The sequence below is a fragment of the Acomys minous genome (genome assembly GCF_964271855.1).
Source record: "Acomys minous genome assembly, chromosome: 12".
Classification (NCBI taxonomy): Eukaryota; Metazoa; Chordata; class Mammalia; order Rodentia; family Muridae; genus Acomys; species Acomys minous.
In genome coordinates, this window is record NC_140493.1 from 108260497 (window position 1) to 108284842 (window position 24346).

General features: G+C 49.5%; 1 protein-coding gene across 2 annotated transcripts; it reads right to left on the reverse strand.

Annotated features, from left to right (window-relative positions):
* Positions 1 to 457: 457 nt before the first annotated feature.
* On the reverse strand, positions 458 to 22642 carry PRPSAP1 (phosphoribosyl pyrophosphate synthetase associated protein 1). Of its 2 annotated transcripts, none has more exons than XM_084750119.1 (10): positions 22311 to 22642; positions 19740 to 19792; positions 16055 to 16121; positions 10457 to 10629; positions 9312 to 9427; positions 8857 to 8912; positions 7927 to 8072; positions 2616 to 2686; positions 1848 to 1994; positions 458 to 1129 (listed from the first exon to the last, which is right to left on the reverse strand). In XM_084750119.1, the coding sequence occupies exons 1-10, from the start codon at positions 22478 to 22480 to the stop codon at positions 971 to 973; spliced, it is 1158 nt and encodes a 385-aa protein (XP_084606245.1). In that variant the 5' UTR covers positions 22481 to 22642; the 3' UTR covers positions 458 to 970. The 2 variants fall into 2 exon arrangements, with proteins under 2 accessions (XP_084606245.1, XP_084606246.1); XM_084750120.1 differs by lacking the exon at positions 22311 to 22642 and adding an exon at positions 21229 to 21441.
* Between the last annotated feature and the right edge of the window lie 1704 nt (positions 22643 to 24346).

A 24346-nucleotide genomic window follows, 5' to 3' on the forward strand; every position in this document is an offset into this window, starting at 1 on the left:
TTTGCTCAGTTTTCCCTACGTGGACCATTAACAAAAGGTGGCTTGTTTGTGTGTTTGAAAAGACCAATGTGCACAAAGCCCTAATTGTGGGTTTGGAACCTTTCTCATCATTAAGGGATAAAGGAGTGCAGGAAACTTCCCTCTAGTGAAATACAAGTAAGAGACTCCTTCCTGTCTAGCACAGCCCATCAGCAAGTCCTTTACTGAGATAGCCACCCTCTTCCCCCCATCCCCCCACCCCGGGTTTTAAAGACAGGGTCTCTCTGTGTAGCCTTGCTGTCCTGGACTCACTTTGTAGACCAGGCTGGCCTCCTGAGTGCTGGGATGACAGCTGCACCTGGCTGGGTCTGCAGGAGATGTATCTGTGACCCTGACCACCCTGTTTCCCAAATAGTACAGAGAGGGGAGTTGTTGCAGTCTAGGAGGGAATAGGGAGCCCCACAGTAGACGGAAGACACTAGAGACAAGAAAATTTTATTTGCAACTTCTGAGCAACACAGCTCTGGGACAGTGCTACTCTCTGGTCTGACTAGCTCAGTGACAGCAGACATGGAGACTCAACTGCTCAACGGCAGTAGGCACAGCAGTGTCTGAAAGAAAAGCGATTATGAGTCTCTAGTAACGGACTTCCTTGAACTTGTCCAGGGAGAGGGCAACTGCGTATCAGTGCCGGGGCTACTCAGCTCCCTGACCAAGTTCAACACTTCACCTGCCTTCCCTAGAGCAGAGCCTACTGAACAAAGTCAGCATGGAGGCTGCCTGCTGTTCCACCTCCACCTCAGGAAGATTTTCATTGTCTGCTTAGGGTTAAGGCTGTGATGGCCATGTCATGCATCAGCTAGCTGTCTTTTTGCCTGTCTCAATGCCTCCTCTTCAGCAGCCCTATAGAGACCTGCTGACTGCAGCCCATTTCCAGGCTGACACTGCTGTGCGGGTCTCCTCTGAAGGTCTAGGGCTCGGGAGCGCCAGGCTAGTCATCCACTGTGATGTTCCGGAAGAGGTAAGCCATAGACTCGCCATTATGGATTCTCCGAATTGCCTCAGAAAGAATCAAACTGATGTCCACAGTCTTTATCTTGGGACACTGCAGCTTCTGCAGCTCGTGAGGGACAGTGTTCGTAACCACCACCTAGTTACAAAGCAACAGAGAGTAAGTACACAGTTCCTCGTGTGTGCCAGGGAGTAGCTCTGCAGGAAAGCCCCGCTTTTGCTTCATTTAGTGTCCAGCTCTTTCGTGGTACACAGGCCAACTGAGTGCTTTACCGCTGAGCTATGTCCCAGCCTTGGTTTTCACTTTGAGGCCGGGTCTTGATTATGTAACCTAGAGCGGGGCTCAACTGTAACTCATCTCTAAAGTGTTGGGATTAGAAGCATAAAACTACATTTGTCAAAGTATAGATTTTATCATGGGCATTGTGTCGCACGTCTTTAATCCCAGCACTCAGGAGAGAGAGGCAGGTGGATCTCCATGAGTTCAAGGCCATCCAAGTCTACAAAGAGAGCCCTGGGCAGCCATGGCTACACAGAAAAACCTTGCCTTGGAAAACTTAAAAATAAAAAAAGTATAGATTTTATAAACTGAGCATCTGTGGCTCAGAACTTAAGTCCTAAGAATGCCCAGCCCCACTGGAAACTTAACTATGATCAAGGAAGAACTATGATCAGGGAAGAAATCAAGTACCAAATGTGACTCTTAATATCAAAATGAAGATCTGAAACAAACCTTTATGCAAACCCTACATAAACATCTGCTTGAGCAAGACGACTAGCAGACAGGTACACACCCTAGCCAGAGACTAGGCAAGCTGCACTCAAGCTGAGTGTTGCAAGCCTTTAAGGCGACACACCTCATCAATGGAGGACTCCTCAATCAGCCGGGGCGCTTCAGCACTCAGGATGCCATGTGTGGCCATGACATAGATCTTGTAAGCGCCTCTTTCTTTCAGGATCTCTGCAGCAGCTACAAAGCTCTCCACGTCATCAATAATGTCATCCTGCAGGGAGAGGCAGTTTCAACCACCCGCTACCCCAGCTGCGAATAGCACCATGAGAAAAACAGCATGCCCCGGTGGCTCGAGTGTCAGCAGCATCGAGGCTCTTTAGTCGGGTTTGTGTGACATTGTGACTTGAGCTGTCATGGTGGCTGTCAGGGTAGCTTCCCTCCTTCAAACTCCAGACAGCCAGCACACCACTTATTTAGTCCCAAGAGAGGGTGACATGAAAGGAAGAGAGGGGTAAAGGGAGCTGCTGCTGCTGTGACCTCTAATCCAGTGAGGAGGCCAGCATGCCAATGCAGAGCTAGGCAGTACTGAGACACCGGTCCCCACTGGGACAACTGGGAAGGCTCATCTTCAGTTTATCTTATGGCCTGAAATATAAGGGTGAACATGGACCTGGTCTGAAAGGACCCAAGAACCCTAAGATGATGCTGGCCATGATGCTGAATTTTCCTGTGGGAGGTACCAGGCTTTACATTTGTAAGTATACATTAATTTCCATTCACTTATGTAAAAAAAAAAAAAAAGGTGACAGAGACTGAGAAGGGCAGGTGGATCCACTGAGACCCATGCTGAGACCTACACCGACCAGGCCAGCGGCGGCACCTCTGCACGTACCACTATGATCGCAATGCGCCCTCCGACGTCTCCGACCACTGTTATTGGTGGCTTCTCTTTGGCCATCATCACTAGCAAAACAAATCACAAGACCCAGTTAGACAGGTAACCACCACCTGGGGACAAGTCCAACACAGACCTAACACACAGCCCCCCTTGAATGACTCGTCAAGAGCTGGCTGGGGCAGCAGCGCTCAAAGACACACGAGGCAAGACAGAAAAGTGGTTTTAAATTTTCTAGTAGCTAAGTAAGTTGAGATAAAAAGGTAGGCGATAAAGGAGAGGAGCTGGCTTCCACTCCCAGCCCCCACACCTGGCTCACTGCCCACCACCCACCCTCCACTCCCAGCCCCCACACCTGGCTCACTGCCCACCACCCACCCTCCACTCCCAGCCCCCACACCTGGCTCACTGCCCACCACCCACAACTCGAGCTGCAGGGGGTTCACTCACTCTTCTGACCTCTAAGAGCAGCATGGGGTTCACATATAAACTTATGCAAAACCCTCACTCACAGAAAAAAAAAATGAGTTAATACGGGGTAAATCTGACATCTTACTTTACACAGCATATATGGCCGCGCCCCCTCAAGCTGTAGCCACAGAATAACGGCATGATGAGGCATTTTGTGTTCTTTCATGGCAGCCATCGTTATATGGGGTCTCAGGTGAGACCGGCCACATCTGAAGAACTGTGATCACTGTGTCAAAGGCCCACAGTGCACATCACAGGCGGGGAGGTGACAGAACTGAGGCGCTCACAGCAGAGCAACAGTCCTTTCAGTGCGCTGGCCATCTGACACAGGAATGAGATGAGCTGCCCGGCTAAATAAGTGGACAGCTTCCCTTTCTAAACCCCGATTATTGCTGGGTGTGGTGGCGCACGTCTTTAATCCCAGCACTTGGGAGGCAGAGGCAGGCAGATCACTATGAGTTCAAGGTCAGCCTGCTCTATGAAGCGAGTCCAGGACAGCCAAGGCTACACAGAGAAACCCTGTCTTAAAAAACAAAAAAGAACCTGATTCTGGGGGCTGGAGAGATGGCTCAGAGGTTAAGAGCACTGGCTGCTCTTCCAGAGGTCCTGAGTTCAACTCCTAGCAACCACATGGTGGCTCACAGCCATCTATAATGTGATCTGGTGCCCTCTTCTGGCCTGAAGGCAAACACTGTATGTGTAGTAAATAAATCTAAAAAACAAAACAGAACCTGATTTAGATACTGCAACCTTGGTTTTACACATTTCCCTGGACTTTAGGCGAAACTGCCCAGATCATCACCTTCACTCCAGAGCAGAGGATGCCAGGGCACAGGGCGACCAAGCAGAAATCCACCCTCACAGCCTGAATATGACACGACAGTCATTGCTCAGCATGCCACAGGTTTTGGGTTCCATCAAATACAACAAATCAGATGCAATGTATACCATACAGGTAAACTGTCACATGCCATGTGAACTCACTGAGACGCTAGCTCTGGAAGCAGGTGGTCCCCACCCTACACCACTCCAGATCCTAGAAATGTTTGTAATCCACATGGTCTCCAAGGCCTGGGGAGGAAGCACCTCCCTCAACTGTGACAGGGAGGGAGAACAAGACAAAACAAAAAAAGAAAAACAGCTTAAGAGTAAGAACACTGGAGCAGGGAGTGGTGGCGCACACCTTTAACTCAGCTCTAGTTTAGCCTCCTGAAGTGGTGTGAACCTGTAGCTACGTGGAAGGCCGAGACAAGTGCACTTCAGAACTCTAAGACAGGTGGGGAACACATTAAGATTCCATCTCAGAAAGGGGCGAGGGGCGTGGGGGTGGGGGTGGCTGGAGACAGCGTTCAGGACAAGAATGCTTGCTGTGCAGGCGTGAGCTTGCATCCCAGCACCCACATCAGATGCTCACGAAGACCTATGACCTCAGCTCCAATGCACCTCTTACTCTCTTGGCCCCGGCAAGCACCTACTCTGTGCTCTCTCTCTAGCACTTGTTAGGGAGGCTGAAGCCGAAGGCTCTCAAGCCAGCACAGGCTGCGAAGCAAGAGACCGTGTGTCAATAGCCGTGACGCAGTGATCCAGTCAGGTGAGGTGAGGACTATCCACAGAGGCTAAGCCTTTGTTTAAAAAAATTTCAAGACAGGGTTTCTCTGTGTAGCCCTGGCTGTCCTAGGCTCTCTTCGTAGACCAGGCTGGCCTCGAACTCACAGAGATCCACTTGTCTCTGCCTCCTGAGTGCTGGGATTAAAGGCATGCGCCACCATGCCTGGCTCAGAGGCTAACTCTTAATTCTGACTTGAGAAGGGTATTCAAGTACACTACTGACAAAGAGGGGGGAAAAGCAACTATCCTAATAGGAAGCTGCCAGGCACCATCTTAACCAAGACGCCAAAATCAGCCTCCCCAACAATGGGCACACTATGTGTTTCCTGTGGCAGTCCTGCCAAATACTCAGATTTGAATCTAAGCGTGAGGACACAAGTCCCAATTAAGGGTGGTCTACAGAACACTGCCTTGTGCTGCTCTACAGGATCAAGGTCAGAGACGAAGAATGGAGGACATTCTGGATTAAACAAGCCCACAGAAATGCCAAGTGAATGCAATGTGCAGCCACAGATCAGGCTCTGGGCCAAAAAAAGAGCACGGTTCCACAGGACGCTGGTGGAGTGACAAGGCCCGTGGAGTAGGCAACAGTCCTTGGGGCGGGCCTGAGGGAGGACCGCACTGCTTCATTTGCACACAGACGTATTCAGGAGTAAAGGCGCCTCAGACCCACAGCCACACAAAACACTGCAACACTGTTAGATCTGGAGGCTCTACGTGTACTTTTTCTAACGGCCAAATTCAGTGTCCAGTACCAAAAAGTATAAAATTATGAAATTCTCAAAAAGCAAAGCAAAAAAAAAAAAGTAAAATTAAAAGAATATTACATATTATATTCTTTTTATATAAAAACACACAATACTAGTAAGAAATTAACTGTGGGATTCTGCTGGGTGAGGCTGGAGTTTGACTTCTCTGGAATGCCACTTCCCGTTCAGTCTATAAAGAAGGGACTCCCTTTCTTAGTGGGGTTCTCACTCTACCTGATCTGGTAACCCCAGATTTTCTAAGGGGTATCACATAGTCCTAGAAGTCATCCCCCTAAGCCAGGGGGTTGTGGTGCACGCCTTTAATCCCAGCACTCAGGAGGCAGAAGCAGGCAGATTGCTGTGAGTTCGAGGCCAGCCCGGTCTATAAAGGGAGTCTACGACAGCCAAGGCTACACAGAGAAGCCCTGTCTCAAAACCAAAAATTAAGCCGGGCGTGATGGCGCACGCCTTTAATCCCAGCACTCGGGAGGCAGAGGCAGGCGGATCGCTGTGAATTCGAGGCCAGCCTGGTCTACAGAGGGAGTCCAGGCCAGCCAGGGCTACACAGGGAAACCCTGTCTCAAAAAAAAAAAAACCCACAAAAACCAGTCATGCTTACCTGATGATTACTTAACAACAAAACAACAACAACAAAAACAAAAATGAAAACAAAAAACAAAACAAGAAAGTAGGACGAGCAAGCCAGTAAGTAGTACCCCTTCATGGCCTCTGCACAGAGCTCTTGCCTTCAGGTTTCTGCCCTGTGAGTTCCTGCCCTGACTCCCCTCAGTGATGTATTACAACCCTAAAGTGTAAGCTGAAATAAACTCTTTCCTACCCCCCCCTAAAATAGAAGCCCTCCCCTTACAACAGGGTAATTAAGTACTGCTTTCTCCTCCTTGGGATAGGCCCATGTTACTGCATGGACATGAGGCGCTGCTCCACGGCATGTAGATGGGCTGCCCTGGCTCCCTCAGCCCTAGCGAGCCAGACACATTCACCCTCAAGACCCCCCGCCACTGCCCAGGGCTTATAAGTCCCTGATTCACAGGTAAAGTCTGGCTTGCTTTCTCACTGCACCACGAGCAGCTTTGACTTGTCATGCTGGGAAAAGGGCTCCTGAGGGACTCACCCTTCACCAGCACGTGAGTTCTGCCCACATCCCCTGCCGTGCCCTCATGGCGGCCTAACCAGAGACCTTTAACATGAAGGAATCACCACAGGCCTCTGGAATACCCGAGTTTCCATTGCCTTCTGATACTGACAACTTCATGGCCTTTTGTCTGCTTCCTGTGCTGTGACCTTGGCACGAAGGGCTGTACACTTTCTTTCTTTCTTTCTTTTTTTTTTTTTGGTTTTTCGAGACAGGGTTTCTCTGTGTAGCCTTGTCTGTCCTGGACTCACTTTGTAGACCAGGCTGGCCTTGAACTCAGAGCGATCCGCCTGCCTCTGCCTCCTGAGTGCTGGGATTATAGGAGTGCGCCACCACGCCCGGCTGGGCTGTACACTTTCTGGTCTGGTGGGGCTCCTGAGTCTCCACTGCCTGATGAGACCTGCAGCTCCACTCTAAAAGGAGCTGACTGTAACATCTGGTGGAGATCCATTTTCTATCTCCCCGGGAGAGGCTGGGAACCTAGCCTAGTGCCCAGGGCACGAGCCTCAGCCTAAAGCACTCTAGGTGCCCTTGTGCGAGAAACAGGAGCTCTGATCTCAAGCTCCATCCGTTCTCATCAGGAAGCACGCAGCACCCACCTGAAGGACAACGCAAGTGAAGCAAAACAGAGTGCCTACACTCAAGCCAGGGCCCTGAACCAACTGTGACACTCCTCCAGCTAATGTCTGATTGAGGCACGCCAAGACGAAGATTTCTGAAAAACAAATCTCTTTCCTCTAAACACCTTAAACCTTCCTGCCAGTGCCACTCAGTGTCCGTGGCAGTGAACTGCTTGCCTATTTGCAGTGAGAGCAACAAGTTAGTCAGGAGCCACCCTACGGTAAAGGTGACTGATGGCCACAGCCTGTGTCTCTTACCGAGGTACAGCCAAGGGCTGTGGCCTCCACACCACCACATACAGTTCTGTGCTAACACTTACAAGCTCTGTCCTACACGCTGTGCAGTTGTGTGCCAGAGCACCTAACTCTCCTTTTATAAAGGGGAGGTCAAGGCAACACTACTCGATTATTCAAAAACAGCTCAACATCAAGAGCTTTTTTTTTTTTTGGTTTTTGATTTTTGTTTTTTCGAGACAGGGTTTCTCTGTATAGCCTTGGCTATCCTGACTCACTTTGTAGACCAGGCTGGCCTTGAACTCACAGCAATCTGACTGCCTCTGCCTCCAGAGTTCTGGGATTAAAGGTGTGCGCCACCACACCCAGCCCCTCAAAGAGCTTTTATTCTCCACCAAGCTGGTAATTCTTAGCCATTCACACTGTTCAGAATGTCCCTCCGTTTACAAGTAAAGGCTCAGAACACGTCTTACAGGGTAGCTCCAGGCCTGGGTGGACTGTAGCGTTCTTGACCATGGGGGGTGAGTGCCGACCATCATCCATGTCCAGCTCTGTGCACTGAGCTTCTCCGTGGATCACAGCCAGCCCCAGGCGCAGCCTCTCAGCATAGGACTGAGCCCTGAGAGGAAGACAATGGTTGGCAGTGGTGACACTGATGTGAAGAAAGCCCCGCCCCGTACCACTCTAGTAATCATGAGAAACGATTTCTATAAACCAACCCAGAAGGTAAATGCTTCACGAGCTACTATTAGATTCTAGATAATTTGGGGGGTTTTCTCCCCAATATTCTCTCTCTCTTTTTTAATGTGCATTGATGTTTTGCTTTCGTGTACATCTGTGTGAGGGTGTCTGATCCCCTGGAACTGGAATTACAGACAGTTGTGAGCTTCCATGTGGGTGCTGGAACTGAAGTAGGAACCTCTAGAAAAGCATCTAGTGGCTGGAGAGATGGCTCAGTGGTTAAGAGCACCGCCTGCTCTTCCAGATTCCAGAGGTCCTGAGTTCAATTCCCAGTAGCCACATGGTCGCTCACAACCATCTATACTGTGATCTGATGCATTCTTTGGCAGATAAAGCACTCATATACAATAAATAAAATAAATCTTAAAAAAAAAAAAAAAGCACCCAGTGCTCTTAACTTCTGCACCATTGCTCCAGCCCCTCTCCCCATATTCTAAGAGTCATTTCCAGAACTTTGTTGAAAACAATGTTTCAAAATCAATGCCAGCACCGAGGCATGGCTTAGTTGGCAGTGGAGATACAGTTGCTGAGCGGCACTGACACTGACTTGGGAAACTACAACCCATGAGCTCTTACAGACCACATCATGACAGCCCTGGGTTCCCAAACTGATTCTGACTTCAGATGCAGCCACAGGCGACTAGAATGCTTGGCATATTTACCTTTTTGCAGCATCAGGAGACTTAGCTACAATGACTGCGTTTCTGTAATTTGGAATCTAGATTTGGAGGAAACAAAACAAAACACTGAAGCATTATTAAACAAAACAAAACCCACCTAAATCGACATGGGCCTAAGGCTTTTTTTCTGACAGTCCACACTACGAGCTGGGACACTGCCATCACTCTCAGCTCGCCGCTGTAAAAGCACTGCCATATCAAGGTAACACAACTCTTAAAACCTTCATTCTAGAACAAGCACAAAAGTACTTAGAAGGAACTGTACTTTTAACGTCCCTGAACACATGGCCCTCTGCGACTACATGCTGAGCGACCTGGCTGCGGCAGGCACTGAGCCTCAGGGACAGCTCTGGGGATGTGCCTTTCAATATTGAGGCCAGGGAAAAACTAAATAGCATCTCTTTGAGGTCATGGGAGGTCTGCTGGTGGCTCCTCACTTCTTCCTGGATATACTGAAGCAGGAAAGGTGAGGCTCTAAGGTTGTCCACGGGAAAGCTGAAAAAGCCTTGTATTTCCTTTTGGTGAAGATCCATAGTGATAATGTGAGTTAAACCTGAAATTTTAAAACAAAAAATTACAAAGTTCTCCCCTACAAGTTAATGGCCACAGTGGACACAAACTAGACGCTCAACTCCTGCTTCCTACCACAAGAGTGAAGGCAGGGACTGTGAGCCAGGGCCACAGACTGCTGTTAGTCTTAATGAAATAGCATGGACTACATAGCGTGTCCAGCCTAATGCCAAGGAGCCAGGGGTGAAGAACCACAGTGGAAAGGGGCTTCCTGTGCCTTCATAAGTGCGGTCAGAAGTGAGAAAAGGAGCCAGTCAAACAGGAGGATGGAGTAAGTAGGGCGCGGGAGTGGGACTGAAACAGGAAAAGGAAGGCCTTCATCAGTGCATAAGTAAATCGCTAAGACCGTGGCTACCCCGAAAAGAAACAGAAGCAAAGTAAGAAGAGAGACTCACAGGACAGTGGACGACACTGGACTTTCAGTGATGCCCTATGTGATGAAGAATGGTGGGGTGCTCTCTCAGAGCAAAGGGACATCTACAAACACACCGCAGGGGTTCAAAGGTCACTAGTCTCCCAGAGCAAAGAACCAGTACTTTAACAGACGTCAGACAGGGAAAGCTCAGCCACACACGTCATTCTGTCTGTTTTATGGGCCAGGAAGCACGCACTGCTCTACATAGGGAATAAAGCAGTGAGACCTGGGAGGGGGGCAAAGCACTAAAAGAAAGGCCTGCTCGGAACAGACTGCATCTAACCGAGGCAGACAGAGTCAGGCCTGGAGCATGAGCGGTCACAAGAATGACAAACCTGCCACTTTAAACAAGATGACAAGATGGTGGCAAAGTAACCACAAACACAGACAAGAAGACGCTGAGGCAGCTGAAGACAGAGGGACACTAAAAACTTAGCGCCTCAGCTCATGGGCCCCTCCAGACAATGTAGAAGAAAACAGGATGGCATTAGTGAACAGCGTGTCAAGAACAGGGCTCAAAGCAGATACCAAGGTGGACCCCGATCTCAGTGGGTGAGACTGCAGCTAGTGCGGCACCCAGGCCCTCCTCAGACTCACCAGCTTTTGCCAGCATGGATGCCAGGAGCTTGCACACGATGGAGCCCCTCTTCCTCATCTTGCTTTGCTTGCTGTAGGGGAAGTAGGGGATGACGCCGATAATATTCCTGGCACAGGCAGTCTTCAGCGCGTACGCCATAATCAGCAACTCCATCACCGCTGTATTCACATCTCTAGAACAGTAAAACTTGTATCTTGGAGTAAAACCTACTTATTAACAACCGTAAAGAACTCAGCTCCAGCCACTTAGCCACGGCATCAGGTATGACATCAGCTCTCAGGAGGCAGGGAAAGGTGGATTCCTCTGAGTCTGAGGGCAGCCTCGTCTACACAGTGAGCTCCAGGAAGCCAACTCCACTGCCCTGTCTCAAAGACAAAACAAGAAGAACTCCACGTCCTCTAGCCCTCATCCTCTATTGGTCAGGCGCACGCCTGTAATCCCAGCACTCGGGAGGCAGAGGCAGGCGGATCGCTATGAGTTTGAGGCCAGCCTGGTCTACAAAGTGAGTCCAGGACAGCCAAGGCTACACAGAGAAACCCTGTCTCAAAAAAAAAACAAAAACAAAAAGACATTGAAAATAATCCTCCTGCCGGTGGTTGTGTCACCTGACTTTAACACCAGCGCCTGGGTGGCAGAGGCAGGTGGATCTCAGTCTGAGGCCAGCCTGGTCTACATAGTAAGCTCCAGGTCAGCCAGAGCTACATGGAGAAACCTTGTCTTGAAAAATAAAAGAAACAAACAAACAATCCTCCTGGCTGTTTTACAAGGTCAGGCTCCCCGCAGCAATCTGTGAACTGCTTCATCATCTGACCATGTTTTCCAATGCTCTAAATACCCCCAGTCAGCAACCGACAGGCCTCCTTACCCTTCAGGGCCCTGTCCTTGGAAGACCTGCACAGGGCTGACCCGTCCCAGGGTCATTCTACACTGCTGGGTTAAATATCTCTTCTCAGCACTCTTGGCTTCCATGAGCTCCTAAGAACACTAACTGTATAAAGAGCAAACCTCCAACCTTGAAGGACATTAGCAACATGCTGCTCCTATGCTAAGAACAGACAGCATCTGGACGGCCAAAAACAGCAACATACAGCTGTGTTAGACACCTGTCTATTGTGCACAAAGGGAAATAACATTTTTAAATAGTGAGTCCTTTGTCTTTTTGCCATCTACAGTGGCCTGTGACTACCACTAGAGCCAATTGCGGTGGTGCACTTTAATCCCAGCACTCGGGAGGCAGAGATAAGTGGATCTCTGAGTTCGAGGCCAGCCTGGTCTACAAAGTTCTAGAACAGCCAGGGCTACACAGAAAAACCCTCTCTGGAAAAAACAAACAAACAAAGGGGCGGGGGCGGGAGAGCAAACAACCTGAGTTACAATAAAACTCTCAGGGTAGAGAGATGGCTTAATGGCTAAGAGCACTGGCAGCTCTTCTGGAGGACCCAGACTCAGTTCTCAACACCCACCTAGCAGCTCACACTACTGTAACTCCAGTTCCAGGGAAGCCAATGTCCTCTTCTGGCCTCAGTGGGCACTAGGCACACACGTAGTACACAGACTGCATGCAAGCCTAACACTGTACATTATCACCATCACAAAAAATAACAAATTAATAATGATTCAAAATATATAGGAATCAAAATTCTCTTTTGAGTCAGTGTGGAGTACATGCCTGAGTTTAGATGGATCACTGGGTTTTTTTGTTTTGTTTTGTTGAAACAGAGTCCCACTATGGCTGTTTTGGAACTCACTATGTACACCAGGCTGGTCTCAGCCTCCTGAGTGCTGGTGTTATAGGAGTGTGCCAACACACACACACACACACACACACACACACACACACACACACTCACACTCACACACACACACACACTCACACACTCACGGTATGCTCCCTGTGTTTCACAACTGGAATTACACACAGTGTGACCCGCTGCCTTACACTCCCGGTGCCACGACCTCCCCACTATGGTCTGCATCTTCAAACCAGAAGCTAATTTGACAGATGTTTTGTCAACGCAATGAGAAACTAATACAGTAAATAAACTAGTAAAGGTAGAGAAAAGAAAATTAAATAGTTTTAGGATCTATGCTATTGGCATTGTTTTGAGCTAGGCTTGCTGGCATAGGCCTGTCATCCCAATACGTAGGAAGCAGAGCAAGAAATCAGAAGTTTGAGTCCAGCTTGGGCTACAGAGTGGGACTCTGTCTCTAAAAACAAAAACTGCTTTGCTGGGCTTGGCGACACACCCTGCCATCCTGAACTCAAGAGGCTGTGGCTGGACACTCAGCTGGAGTCTAGCCTGGCTGTAGTCAAGACCCTGTGTCAGAAAAACAGAAGAGACTCAGCCTTGCTAGTTAATCCCACAATTAAGAAAAGCACTAGAGCCGGGCGTGGTGGCGCACACCTGTAATCCCAGCACTTGGGAGGCAGAGGCAGGCAGATCGCTGTGAGTTCGAGGCCAGCCTGGTCTACAAATCGAGTCCAGGACGGCTAAGATAACATAGAGAAACCCTGTCTCAAAAAACAAAAAACAAAAAACCCAAACAAACAAAAAAAAAAAGAAAGAAAGAAGAAAAGCACTAGGAGCCGGGTGTAGTGGCGCATACCTTTAGTCCTAACACTTGGGAGGCAGAGGCAGGAGGATCTCTGAGTTAGAGGCCAGCCTGGTCTACAGAGTGAGTCCAGGACAGCCAGGGATACACAGAGAGACCTTGTCTCAAAAAAGAAAACAAGAAATGCATTGGAATTATGTAGTAGGTCACCTGTCTCACATGCAAGTCCTGAAATCTATTCTCAGCATAAATGAGAGAGAGAGAGAGCGAGAGAGAGCGAGAGAGAGAGAGAGAGGGAGAGAGAGAGAGAGAGAGAGAAGATACTTTGTCCGGGTGTCAGTCTTAACCCTCCAACACATCAGGAAAAGCCATCAATCTCCTGTTCTGACGCTGTGCCCGACAGGCGTCTCCTCGGCAAGCAGTCTGCCGGTCAGCTCCGTCATTGTGCCACCCATGCTGCGTGCTGTACCTAAATCAACAGGGTCTCCAACCGTAGCTCCTCCCCTCAAGCCTCAACAGACTTAACAAAAGTACCCAGAAGAGTTGCTCATTGCTGGCACAGTAGCCACCCCAAAGTAGGCAGCATGTGTTTCCCTGGAGATGGGAAAACTAAGTAGAAACGCAGACTGCAGCTTCCTCTGCAGCCCAACACTTAGTGCTCGTTGCCAAGGTCTCTTAGATGAGTCTTCCTTTTTATTTTTATTTATTTATTTTGTTTTGTTTTGTTTTTGGAGACAGGGTTTCTCTGTGTAGCCTTGGCTATCCTGGAACTCACTCTGCAGGCCAGGCTGGCCTCGAAGTCATAGCAATCCAGCTGCCTCTGCCTCACAAGTGCTGGGATTAAAGGTGTGCGCCACCACCACCCAGCCATTTTTATTTTTTTAAAGATTTATTTATTATTTATATAGTATTCGTGCCAGAAGAGGGCACCAGATCTCACTACAGATGGCTATGAGCCACCATGTGGTTGCTAGGAATTGAACTCAGGACTTTTTGTTTGTTTTTGAGACAGGGTTTCTCTGTGTAGCATTGGCTGGCCTCGAACTCAGTGATCTGCCTGCCTCAGCCTCCAGAGTGCTGGGATTAAAGGCGTGCACCACCACGCCCTGCGAACTCAGGACCTTCTGGAAGAACAGACAGTGCTCTTAACCTCTAAGCCATCTCTTCAGCCCCCCTTTTTATTTTTTCAAGATTTATTTATTTTATTCTATGTGTATAAGTATTTGCCTGCACGCATACACATGCACACCACATGCATGCCTGGTGCCATGGAGCCCCTGGAACTGGAGTTACAGACAGCTGTGAGCTGCCATGTGGGTGCTGGGAATTGAACCTGGGTCCTCTAGAGGAGCAGGCAATGCCCCTAATCACTGAGCCACCTCTCCAGACCCCACAGATGAGTCTAAGACACACAGCCTCTTGATATCACAAAGCCAGTCCCGGCAGCTAAGAGACTGCCTCCTTGTCTTGTCTTTAGACTTGGACCTCTGTATCTGGGGGAAGATTAGTGGGAAAGCTGGTTCCCCGGACTGATACGCTGAGGCCCTGCTCTTCTTACCCTCAGACAAGGCCACAGAACCAGGTAGTCTAAGGTGGCTGATAAGGGCCGAGGGTTCCATAAAATCTGTTTTTGTCTTCTGAGGACTCTAGCATTAAGAGAGAAAAAAGATGACAACGCTCACTGCTAAGGATAAACGGAGAAGGGCCCCAGGTGGTTACACAGACTATCAGTGTTTCTTCATCACATGCTGTTAAAGCTGAGGGCCAAGGAGATAAAGGCCCCTGTAGTCACCTGCTGTTTGAATAAGGGTCTGAGTGAGCAAGCTATATGAACTTCTCAGGGAAGACATCTGTGGGCAGAGGAAATGGAAGAAATGGAAGGAAACACCCTGCTGGGCTATTACTAACTCATTCAGGTTCATGGTTAGCTGTCTGCTGGAGACTGGCAGCAGGGAGTTGGAACACCAGACAATGCGAGGGACATATACAAAACAGACACAGTAGGAAGCTTCCTTAAAAATGCATAGTACGGTCGGGTGTGGTGGCGCACCTACAAGGCAAGTCCAGGACAGCCAAGGCCACACAGAGGAACCCTGTCTCGAAAAACCAAAAAAAAGAAAAAGAAGAAAAAGAAAGAAATGCACAGTACAGCATCCAAGCCCAGCAGACAGAAGAAGAACACAAGGCATTGCACACAGAAAGTGACTCAGCTACGATGGCCCTGGGCCTAGCACTCCTAAAGATGTCCAATAGAACAAAAGTGCTTCCTATGCTTCCTAAATGGAAGGCCTTGTTCAATGCTGGCAACGGAGGAAAAGCAAAGGAACGCACAATTCATTTTCCATGGACTCTCAGCAAGCCCCTCACTTCTCTCTTATTCTTGGACAAGGCTAGGGCTTGACCCAAGACCTCGCACACTCTAGGTAAGTACGCCGCCCCTGACCTCTTTCCCTTCTTTCTTACTTCTAAAGTGCATGTCAAAGCCGTGGAGCCGGGACAGTGAGCGGCAGGTGAGGAGGCACTTGCTGCTAACTCTGATGACCTGTTGGCTCCACCCCAAGGACTCACAGTAGTAGGTGAGAACTCCCTGTCCAGGCTGCTCTCTCCTCTGTGCCTGGCTCGTAAGACCTCACCACGAATAAATAAATACAAAGGGAAAAAAAGGATGTTTGTTTTGTTTTGTTTGTTCTTGAGGCAGGGTCTGACTATGTAGGCCTGGCTGGCCTGGAACTTGCTATGTAAACTAGGCTGGCCTCCAACTCACAGAGATCTGCATGCCTGTCTCCTGAGTGATGGTTAGCGATGTGTGTTACCACATCTGGCTTCTTTGCTTTTCGAGGCAGGTCTCACTAAGCTGCCCAGTCTGGCCTTGAGTGGTTCTGCAGCCCAAGCAGACCTTGAAATAATTCTTCGTCTGCCCCAAGCCAAGCAAACTTATTATTTGAAACAAAACAACAAAATCAACCCTGGATAGCTGGTCACTAAAAGATAACCCATTACATTAGAAAGTTCTGGGAGGAAAATGAAGTGGTGCCAAGTCTTACCTGGGTATTGTCTGTATTATGAAAATATCTTGGCCACGAACAGACTCTTTGATTTCAACTCTTGTTTCTGAAGGAAAAAAAAGTGTTTAAGGTTTTTTTGTTTTTGTTTTTGTTTTTTAATGTATACAGTGCTCTTCCTGCATGTACACCTGCAGGCCAGAAGAGGGCATCAGATCACACTATATGGCTGTGAGCCACCATGTGGTTGCTGGGAATTGAACTCAGGACCTCTGGAAGAGCAGACAGTGCTCTTAACCTCCGAGCCATCTCTCCAGCCTAGTGTTCAAGTTTTAAGAAAACAGGTCATGATGCAGTCCCACCTGGTGTAATCCAAGTCTTAACTGATACACTGATACACAAAGTGGTCAGGCTTGGGGTAAAAGACAAAATCAACAAAAGTATCAAACAGTCCAAAAAATTCCAGAAGCTCTGTCACCAAAATGAAGACACGAGCAGACACTGAAGACAGTGTCTGCAGCAAACAGAGAAGACGAAGCTTAATGTCCTTGTCAGCCTTTCAGCAAGCGCAGCGGCATCCCGTGACAGGCCCTGTGCAGGTCCTGGGCCGAGCGATGCTATGAAGACCATCCTGGCCTGCCCCAGCGTGTCACCCAGGGCAAGAACAGCAGCCTTACAGGAAGCTGGCAACATGGCGAGGAATGGAGCACTGGAAGATGTGGGCTGTCTGCCAAGCGGCCGTGGTCACCCAGACCACCTGGGAAGCAGATATGGGAAAGAGATGCAGAGGTCAAGAAGCCGCAACGGCCAACCACACAGAGCTCTGGGCTTTCTTCTTAGATGTGATAGGAAAGCCAAGCCAGGGGGCGGGGTGGAAGGGGGTCATGCTACTGTGAAGGGAGAGCCATGGCAGCGCAGGAGTGGCAGCAAGGAGACAGTGGGAAAGCGCACAGACTGCAGCGTCAGAGAGCTCAGGGTGTCAGCAGGGATGGGAGAGTGGGGAACCAGGTCCTCAGGGTCCCAGGCTGACTGCTGAGCAAGCACCCTCTAGCCTGGGGAAGCACAAGGCTAAGCATCTTAGTCTAAAATCTGAAAGCTAAAACAGTCCCAAGCCTGAAACTTTTGGAGGGCTGACGACACCCAGTGCTTTAAACTCTGGAGCATTTCAGACTTAAATTCATAACCAATAGTCTATGAAAATGTTCCTAAACGTGGAACACGTCTAGTCCCAGCTTCTCAGGTAGAGTACATTCCACCTGCAGGAAGGGGACAACTTCAGATAAAAAGTATGTGCACTGTTGGATCGCTGTGAGTTCGAGGCCAGCCTGGTTTACAAAGTAAGTCTAGGACAGGCAAGGCTACACAGAGAAACCCTGTCTTGAAAAACCAAACAACAACAACAAAAGTACGTGCATTTTAGTGGGCTCAAAAGCATGTCCCTAGCATGTACAAAATGACATCCTGGATTCAATCGCTAGAACTAGACGCCCCTCCCCCAAAGGCTTAAAAGTGTTTTCATAGGAATACGGGAGTAGAGTGGGCTGGACAGAAGGCTGTCAACACTGGGGACATTCGATGCCTCTGCTCCAGGCACGGAGCCCTGCTACAGCCGTGAAGAGTAAGAAGAGCCTCCTCCTCAGCATCATCTCTTTTCTAGCACCAAGCCCCCCCCCCCCAGCGCCCATCCCACCACCCCCCAACGCCCCCACCACCACTGGACAGCTGGAGAACTGATGCGCTCTCCTGGCCTCTCTGTGCACCCCTCCACACATGCGACACACACACACATAGATACAAATAAATCTTCAAAGAAAAATCTGCTATGGTTGTGTCTTGAGTTAGGTTTCTGCAATGAAACACCATGACCAAAAAACAACTTGGAGGAAAGAGCTTCTCTGGCTCACATTCCCACAGCAGTGTCATCACTGAAAGAGGTCAGAGCAGGAACCTGAGGGTAGCAGCTGATGCAGAGGCCATGGAGGGGTGCTGCTTACTGGCTTGCTCCTCATGACTTGCTCAGCCTGCTTTGTTTGTTTCTTTCTTTCTTTTTAGGTTTTTCACAACAGGGTTTCTCTGTGTAACAGCCTTGGCTGCCCTGCCTTTAACTAAGACATCCGCCTGCCTCTGCCTTCCAAGTGCTGGGATTAAAGGCTGGGCCTCTGCCTTTTTAGCCCCCTAATCATCATCATGACACAGGCTCCTTTGTGAGGCAGGGTCCTGCTGCTCTGCTTCTCCCTGTGCAGCTCAGGACAGGCTCAAACTCACAGCAGTCTTCCTGCCTCAGACTTCTTAGTGCTGAGATTACAGGCGTGTACCACCACATCTGTCTCCTCAATGTATTTTTTTTTTAATATTTATTTATTTATTACATATACAGTGCTTTGCCTGCATGCCAGAAGAGGGCACCAGATCTCATTACAGATGGTTGTGAGCCACCATGTGGTTGCTGGGAATTGAACTCAGGACCTTTGGAAAAGCAGCCAGTGCTCTTAACAGCTGAGCCATCTCTCCAGCCCCCCCCCCTTTTTTTAACATAAAATAGGAGGATACCCTGAGGTATGTGACTCTTCTAGATTATGATACAGTATTAGTAGGACGGTCAGGGACCTTTTCAAGTGTCCATGTTAACAGTTTTCCACACAACCCAGAGGGAAGCCAAACTGGGCCACCAACCCAGTGTGACAACTATACATTTGGATTTTAAAAAAGAAAGAACAAGTGCCAGGCATGGTGGCGCACGCCTTTAATCCCAGCACTCGGGAGGCAGAGGCAGGTGGATCACTGCTGAGTTCGAGGCCAGCCTGGTCTACTAAGCGAGTCCAGGACAGCCAAGGCTACACAGAGAGTGAAAGGGATTTGTGTGTGCATACCTACGTGCATGTAGAGTGTACACAGGTAGACATGCATCAGTGTCTTCTCAGTTATCTTCACCTCATGTTCCGAGCTCAGCTCACTGACACTCCTAGGCCGGCCACTGACCTGCACCTGCCCCTCCCTGCGGAGGTTACAGATGCACAGCAAACACTAAACACTGACCGAGCCATTTCCTATCTCCACCCCCACCCAAGAGGCCTCCTAGTCATCGTTCCCAGTACCAGACTGGTCATGCTATCACTTGATGACCTAGTGAGATAAGTGTAAGACACATTTGCCAAAAACAAAGCATTCTACAGATCTCTCCTGTATTCACTATGACAACAGGATGTGCGATCACCGTGGAAAAAGGAGACGGCAAAGACAACAGTCAGAATCTAAAGCGGTAAAGACTGATGACCAAGACCTTTAACGCTCAAAGACAGCATCTGTGTTACACGCACACCCACACACACAGTGGCTCGGATCTATAACCGCAGCATTTTGTTGCAGAGCAGCAGAAACAGCCTGCTTCAACAAAGTAAAAGCACTGACTCCCAGAGGTGGGCGGCTGACCTCCACATGTGTACCCACACATACGCACCACAAATAAAACGAGAGCACGATCTGCTCGTAAAAGTATGCCAGCCTTTGATGGTGCCACATGACCAAGACAAGAGGACCCCAAGAAACAAAGCAAAAGCATGTTTTTAAAAATGCCTGCAGTGGTGTGCACACCTTTAATCCCAGCACTCAGGAGGAAGAGGCAGGTGGATCTCTGAGTTCAAGGCCAGCCTGGTCTACAGAGTTCCAGGATAGAGAAACCCTGTCTGGGAAAAAAAACAAAAACAAACAAACAAAAGACTTAACTTACCTCCATTAGTCTCCTGATATACAACAGATTTCCCCAATTCAGCACCAAGACGCCTAGGATACAAACAAAATGGGGGCATACAGTTAATCAACCCAGCATTCTGAAAGCAGAGGCGGAAAGAATGCTATAAGGTTAAGGCCAGTCTGGGCTACATAAGGAGTACCAGGCCAGCCAGGACTACGTAGCAAGACCCTAACTTTCTTTTAAAAAAAGAAAGAAGCCAGGCGTGGTGGCGCAAGCCTTTAGTCCCAGCACTCGGGAGGCAGAGGCAGGTGGATCACTGTGAGTTCAAGGCCAACCTGGTCTACAAAGTGAGTCCAGGACAGCCAAGGCTACACAGAGAGACCCTGTCTCAAAAAACCAAAAAAATAAAAAAACAAAAAATAAATAAAATAAATAAAAATAAAAAAAAAAAAAAAAAAAAAGAAAGAAAGAAAGCCGGCTGTGGTGGCGCACACCGGTAGGATTTGCTGAAGGAGGCAGAGGCAGGAGGATCACAAGTTCGAGGCCAGCCTGGACTATACATTAAAAAAAAGAAAGAAAGAAAGAAAAGCTGAGCATGGCGGTGCACACACATTTAATCCCAGCATTTGTTAGGCAGAGGCAGGCAGATCACTGAGTTCACTACAAAGTGAGTTCCAGGATGGCTGCACAGCAATACTCTATCTTGGGGGAGGGAGGGAGGGAGGGAGGGAGGGAGGGAGAGAGAGAGAGAGAGAGAGAAAGAGAGAGAGAGAGAGAGAGAGAGAGAGAGAGAAAGAACACAGAGTCAAATACCACAAATTCAACCTATTAAATACGTAATGCATTTATAGATATTTATTGTTATAGGAACTTCATAGCTTTCTGAAGAATTAGCATCATAACAAAAAGGCAAAACCAGGGGCTGGAGAGATGACTCAGCGGTTAAGAGCACTGGCTGCTCCTCCAAAGGTCTTGAGTTCAATTCCCAGTCAACCACATGGTGGCTCACAACCATCTATGATGAGATCTGGTGCCCTCTTCTGGTGTACATGCAGGCAAAATACTGTGCATCTATGATAAATGAAATAAATTTTTAAAAAGTTAAAAAAAAACATTGTTTTAAAAGAAGTTTTATTTTATGTCCTATTACAGATGGTTGTGAGACACCATGTGGTTGCTGGGAATTGAACTCAGGATTTCTGGAAGAGCAGCCAGTGCTCTTAACAGCTGCGCCGTCTCCCCAGCCCCCAACCACTAATTTTTCAAGTGCCTTCAACTGGGCATGGTAGCCGAAGCCTGTGATCCGGCCACTCAGGGAGGCACAGACAGGAGGATCTCTGTGAGTTCAAGGGCCAGCCTGGTCTAAAATCAAGTCCAGGACTGTCAAGGCTACACAGAGAAAGCCTGTCTCAAAAAACAAAAACAAAAACAAAAAAAACTTTAAAAATAAAGTGCCCTCCTCCACTAGAGCTCTCTCAAGGCAAAGTCGAGTGTGATAAATCCTACCCAATATAAACAAACTCACGGTTAAAGTGATTCCACTTGGCCTCAACAAGAAAGACAAATAATCGGGTTAGAAACAGAAAGCAGGCGGCAGAATGCAGAGCGGCTTCCCTACACTCTCCTAACCCCACTTCAAAGTCCAACGAGTAATAGGACAGGTGGAGCTACCAGTTTCTGAAAAATGAATGTTCAAAACCAAGCCACTGAAGCCGGGAGTCCAGGGCCCCGGCTCAGCTGTGATTCCGGAATCCGGGGAGGCTAAGGCCAGAAGATCACACCTTTTAGAGTCTGGCCTGGGGCCACAGTGATCTTATCTCAGGGGTGGGAAAAACAAAGACAAAAAACAAGGATGGGTGTGGTCTTTAATCCCTGTATTCCCGGTATTCCCGTGACAGGGTTCAAGACCAGTCCAGTCTGTTTAGTAAGATCCAGGCCAGCAGGGGCTATTGTGGAACTCTGCCTCATAACAGAGAGAGGGAAAAAAAAAAAAGGCCAAAGAATAACAAGTTAAGCAAGAGGAGGACAAAGGATGCATTTTGTTACATATTACTAAAGGTTTATTTTAAGGCCCTTACGGCTCTTTTTATCCCGGCCTCTTAGTGGACAGGTATCACCAGCTGGCCGCTGAGAGGCCCTGCTCAGCAGGATTCATCTCCGCCTCTCCCACCAAGCTCAGGCTCACACTCCCATCACTAACCCACAGAATCACCCACATTTTACACGTAAAATTTAAAATAAACCATGCCCCCCACCACCACCCTGAATAAGGAGAGGTGGTAACATAGACGCACGCACACACCCCTAAGCAACGGCTTTTGTTCAACTGCCCCTACACAGCTGTAATCACGGTCCCCCCCCCACCCCGGTCCAGCCCACTGTACTTCTGAGTTCCCTTTTCTCCCTGACCTTCGAGCTGAGGCTAGACCCACTGCGCCTGTCCCGTTAGAGGATGGCGATTCTCAGACCCCGAGGGTAACTCACGCTCCGCGGCCCCGGGATGGGAGCGAGGGGACCTAGGGCCGGGGCTGGGGAGTCGGCCCGAAGCTCTGGCCCCCAGGTGGCGGGGAGAGGCCCCGGGCCACCCCGGGAAAGGACCCCGCTTACTCGGTGATGCGCTTAGCCAGCTCCGTGCAGGCGGCCGTGGAGTTGGCCGAGAAGACTCGGTAGCCGGTGCGGGCGGCGTTCATGGCCGGCGGGGCTGTGGGGCGGGCCCGCGGTAAGCGGAGGGACGAGCAGGCTGACAACCGGGACGGCAGCAGCAGCTTCCTGGGCATCCTCCGGCCCGGGGCGCGGTGACGACGACGGCGGCGACCGGCAGGCCCGGGCGGGCGCACAGGCTCAGCCGCGCGCAGCCTCCGTGTCGGGACGCCGCGGAGCTCGCACCGGGGTCCAGCGGAGCCTCGGCCACCCGAGAACCTCCACGGCAGGCCACGCCCCCACCCCTCGCGACACCGAGTCGCGCGGCTAGAGCGTCCTCGCCGCCGCCATCTCGGAAAAGGGCACGGAGGTAAACAACGCCTCGCGGGAGCATGTTCTGACGGAGGCGCTACTGATTCTGGTGCTCGCTTTATTTTAAGTCTCCCTGGACGGGGCACTGTACGCTCATGATCCTGGGTGGTTCAACCACTTTAGTGGCGGTTCTAGACGTTCTCAAAGTTTTCTGCCAGGAGCCAAGATGTCGGCCGCGGGGACCGGAGGCAATCTAGCCTCGCGTCTCTATGATCAACAAGTGAGCCTGCGCTTCCTCTGGGGTTTGTTTGAAAAGTGGTAGGTCCTCATTTCGCGCTTGTTGGGGGCAATGACACCGAAATGCACCAGCGCCTTGTCATGAAGGCGTCCCCTAGACTCTGCCCTTGTGTCTGCATTGGAGCAAGGTTGCAAGAACATGTCAAACAGCAGCCCACGGGGTCCCTCAGACCGTCCGCCCGCCCGCCCTAACCTCAGGATGCCGCTCGGCCCGCAGGAGTGTGCAGAGTGTAGATACAGAGGTGAAGCCGTTCTGAAGAGACCTTGGTGTCTCGCGATCTGACTATCGGACTGTTCGAAAATCAGCACTCCCGCCCCCAAAGTGCGGATTTCCCCCGGGAACGTCGTGCTGCGAGAAGGAAAAGGCACCAGCAAAACTGGGATCTTGTCTCCCAGAAAGAGATTTCACACAGCTCCAACGACTGACTGAGACTGACGCCGCCCCCCCCCCGCCCCGCCCCCGGACAAGGAAGGCTCAACTATGGGCGGGAGGCGTCTTGCATGGACTGCTTGGGTGGGCAGACTGCCTTCTGTTTAAGATTTAATCTCACTTCTGGACCCCACAAGACAAGACTTGTGGAGTTCGCTGGGTTCCTTTGTTCGAGGCCAGCCTGGTCTCAAAGTGAGTTCAGGACAGCCAAGGCTACACAGAGAAACCCTGTCTACAAACAAACAAACAAACAAACCAAGGATAGAGTAATAACTAATAACTGCTCAGTTCTTCTGCTGTGAAGCTTGTTAAAATAATATAATATCACGCAATTATTTGTGTGATAGCCAGGTTAAGAGAGAAACTCAGAAACAAACACAATTTTATAAAATTAACTTTAACAGAATTATGTATTTAAGCTCCTGGTTTCTCCAGTTTCAATCCAATTTTAACAGGAACATCACTTTGGGTCTGAGCCAAAGAGCATAGTAAGGGCTTCTCTGAACACCCCCCAGCCCCCCATCCACTTAAAAGTCTCTCCTTAGGGCCACCAAGAGCTCCTTAATGGAAGCCGCCCTCATCCCAGACCTCCAGCACTTACTGATGGGAGCATCCCATGGGATCCAAGTCTGTGCTTCTGACTGGGACGCTTAAGCAGATGTAAAGATTGCAGGAGCTCTGAGAATGAGGAACTCACCTGGAAACCCCCCCCCACACACACACACAGACACATTATATCCGTGCTTCTCCATTGCTTTTAGACTAAGAACAGACGTTCCTACAGAAAACTTCTTCGAAGGGTATGGGGGGAAGTTAAGGCTGGCCTGTGAGATGGTCTTGAACTCTGACCCTCTTGCCTTCACATCCTGAGAGCTGCAGTTACAGGCTTGTGTCACCACACCCAGTTTATGTTGTACCGAGGATTGAATCCAGGCAAACACTACGCCCCCTCTCTCCCTTCCAC

What these genes read in the sequence shown, in the direction of transcription:
- PRPSAP1 (XM_084750119.1), bottom strand. Translation starts at nt 22,480, where the DNA reads ATGCCCAGGAAGCTGCTGCTGCCGTCCCGGTTGTCAGCCTGCTCGTCC. An exon ending in ATCCATGCTGGCAAAAGCTG is followed by an intron (nt 9,428 to 10,456) that starts GTGAGTCTGAGG and finishes TTAAAATTTCAG; the next exon opens with GTTTAACTCACATTATCACT. An exon ending in AGGAGTCCTCCATTGATGAG is followed by an intron (nt 1,130 to 1,847) that starts GTGTGTCGCCTT and finishes CTTTGTAACTAG; the next exon opens with GTGGTGGTTACGAACACTGT.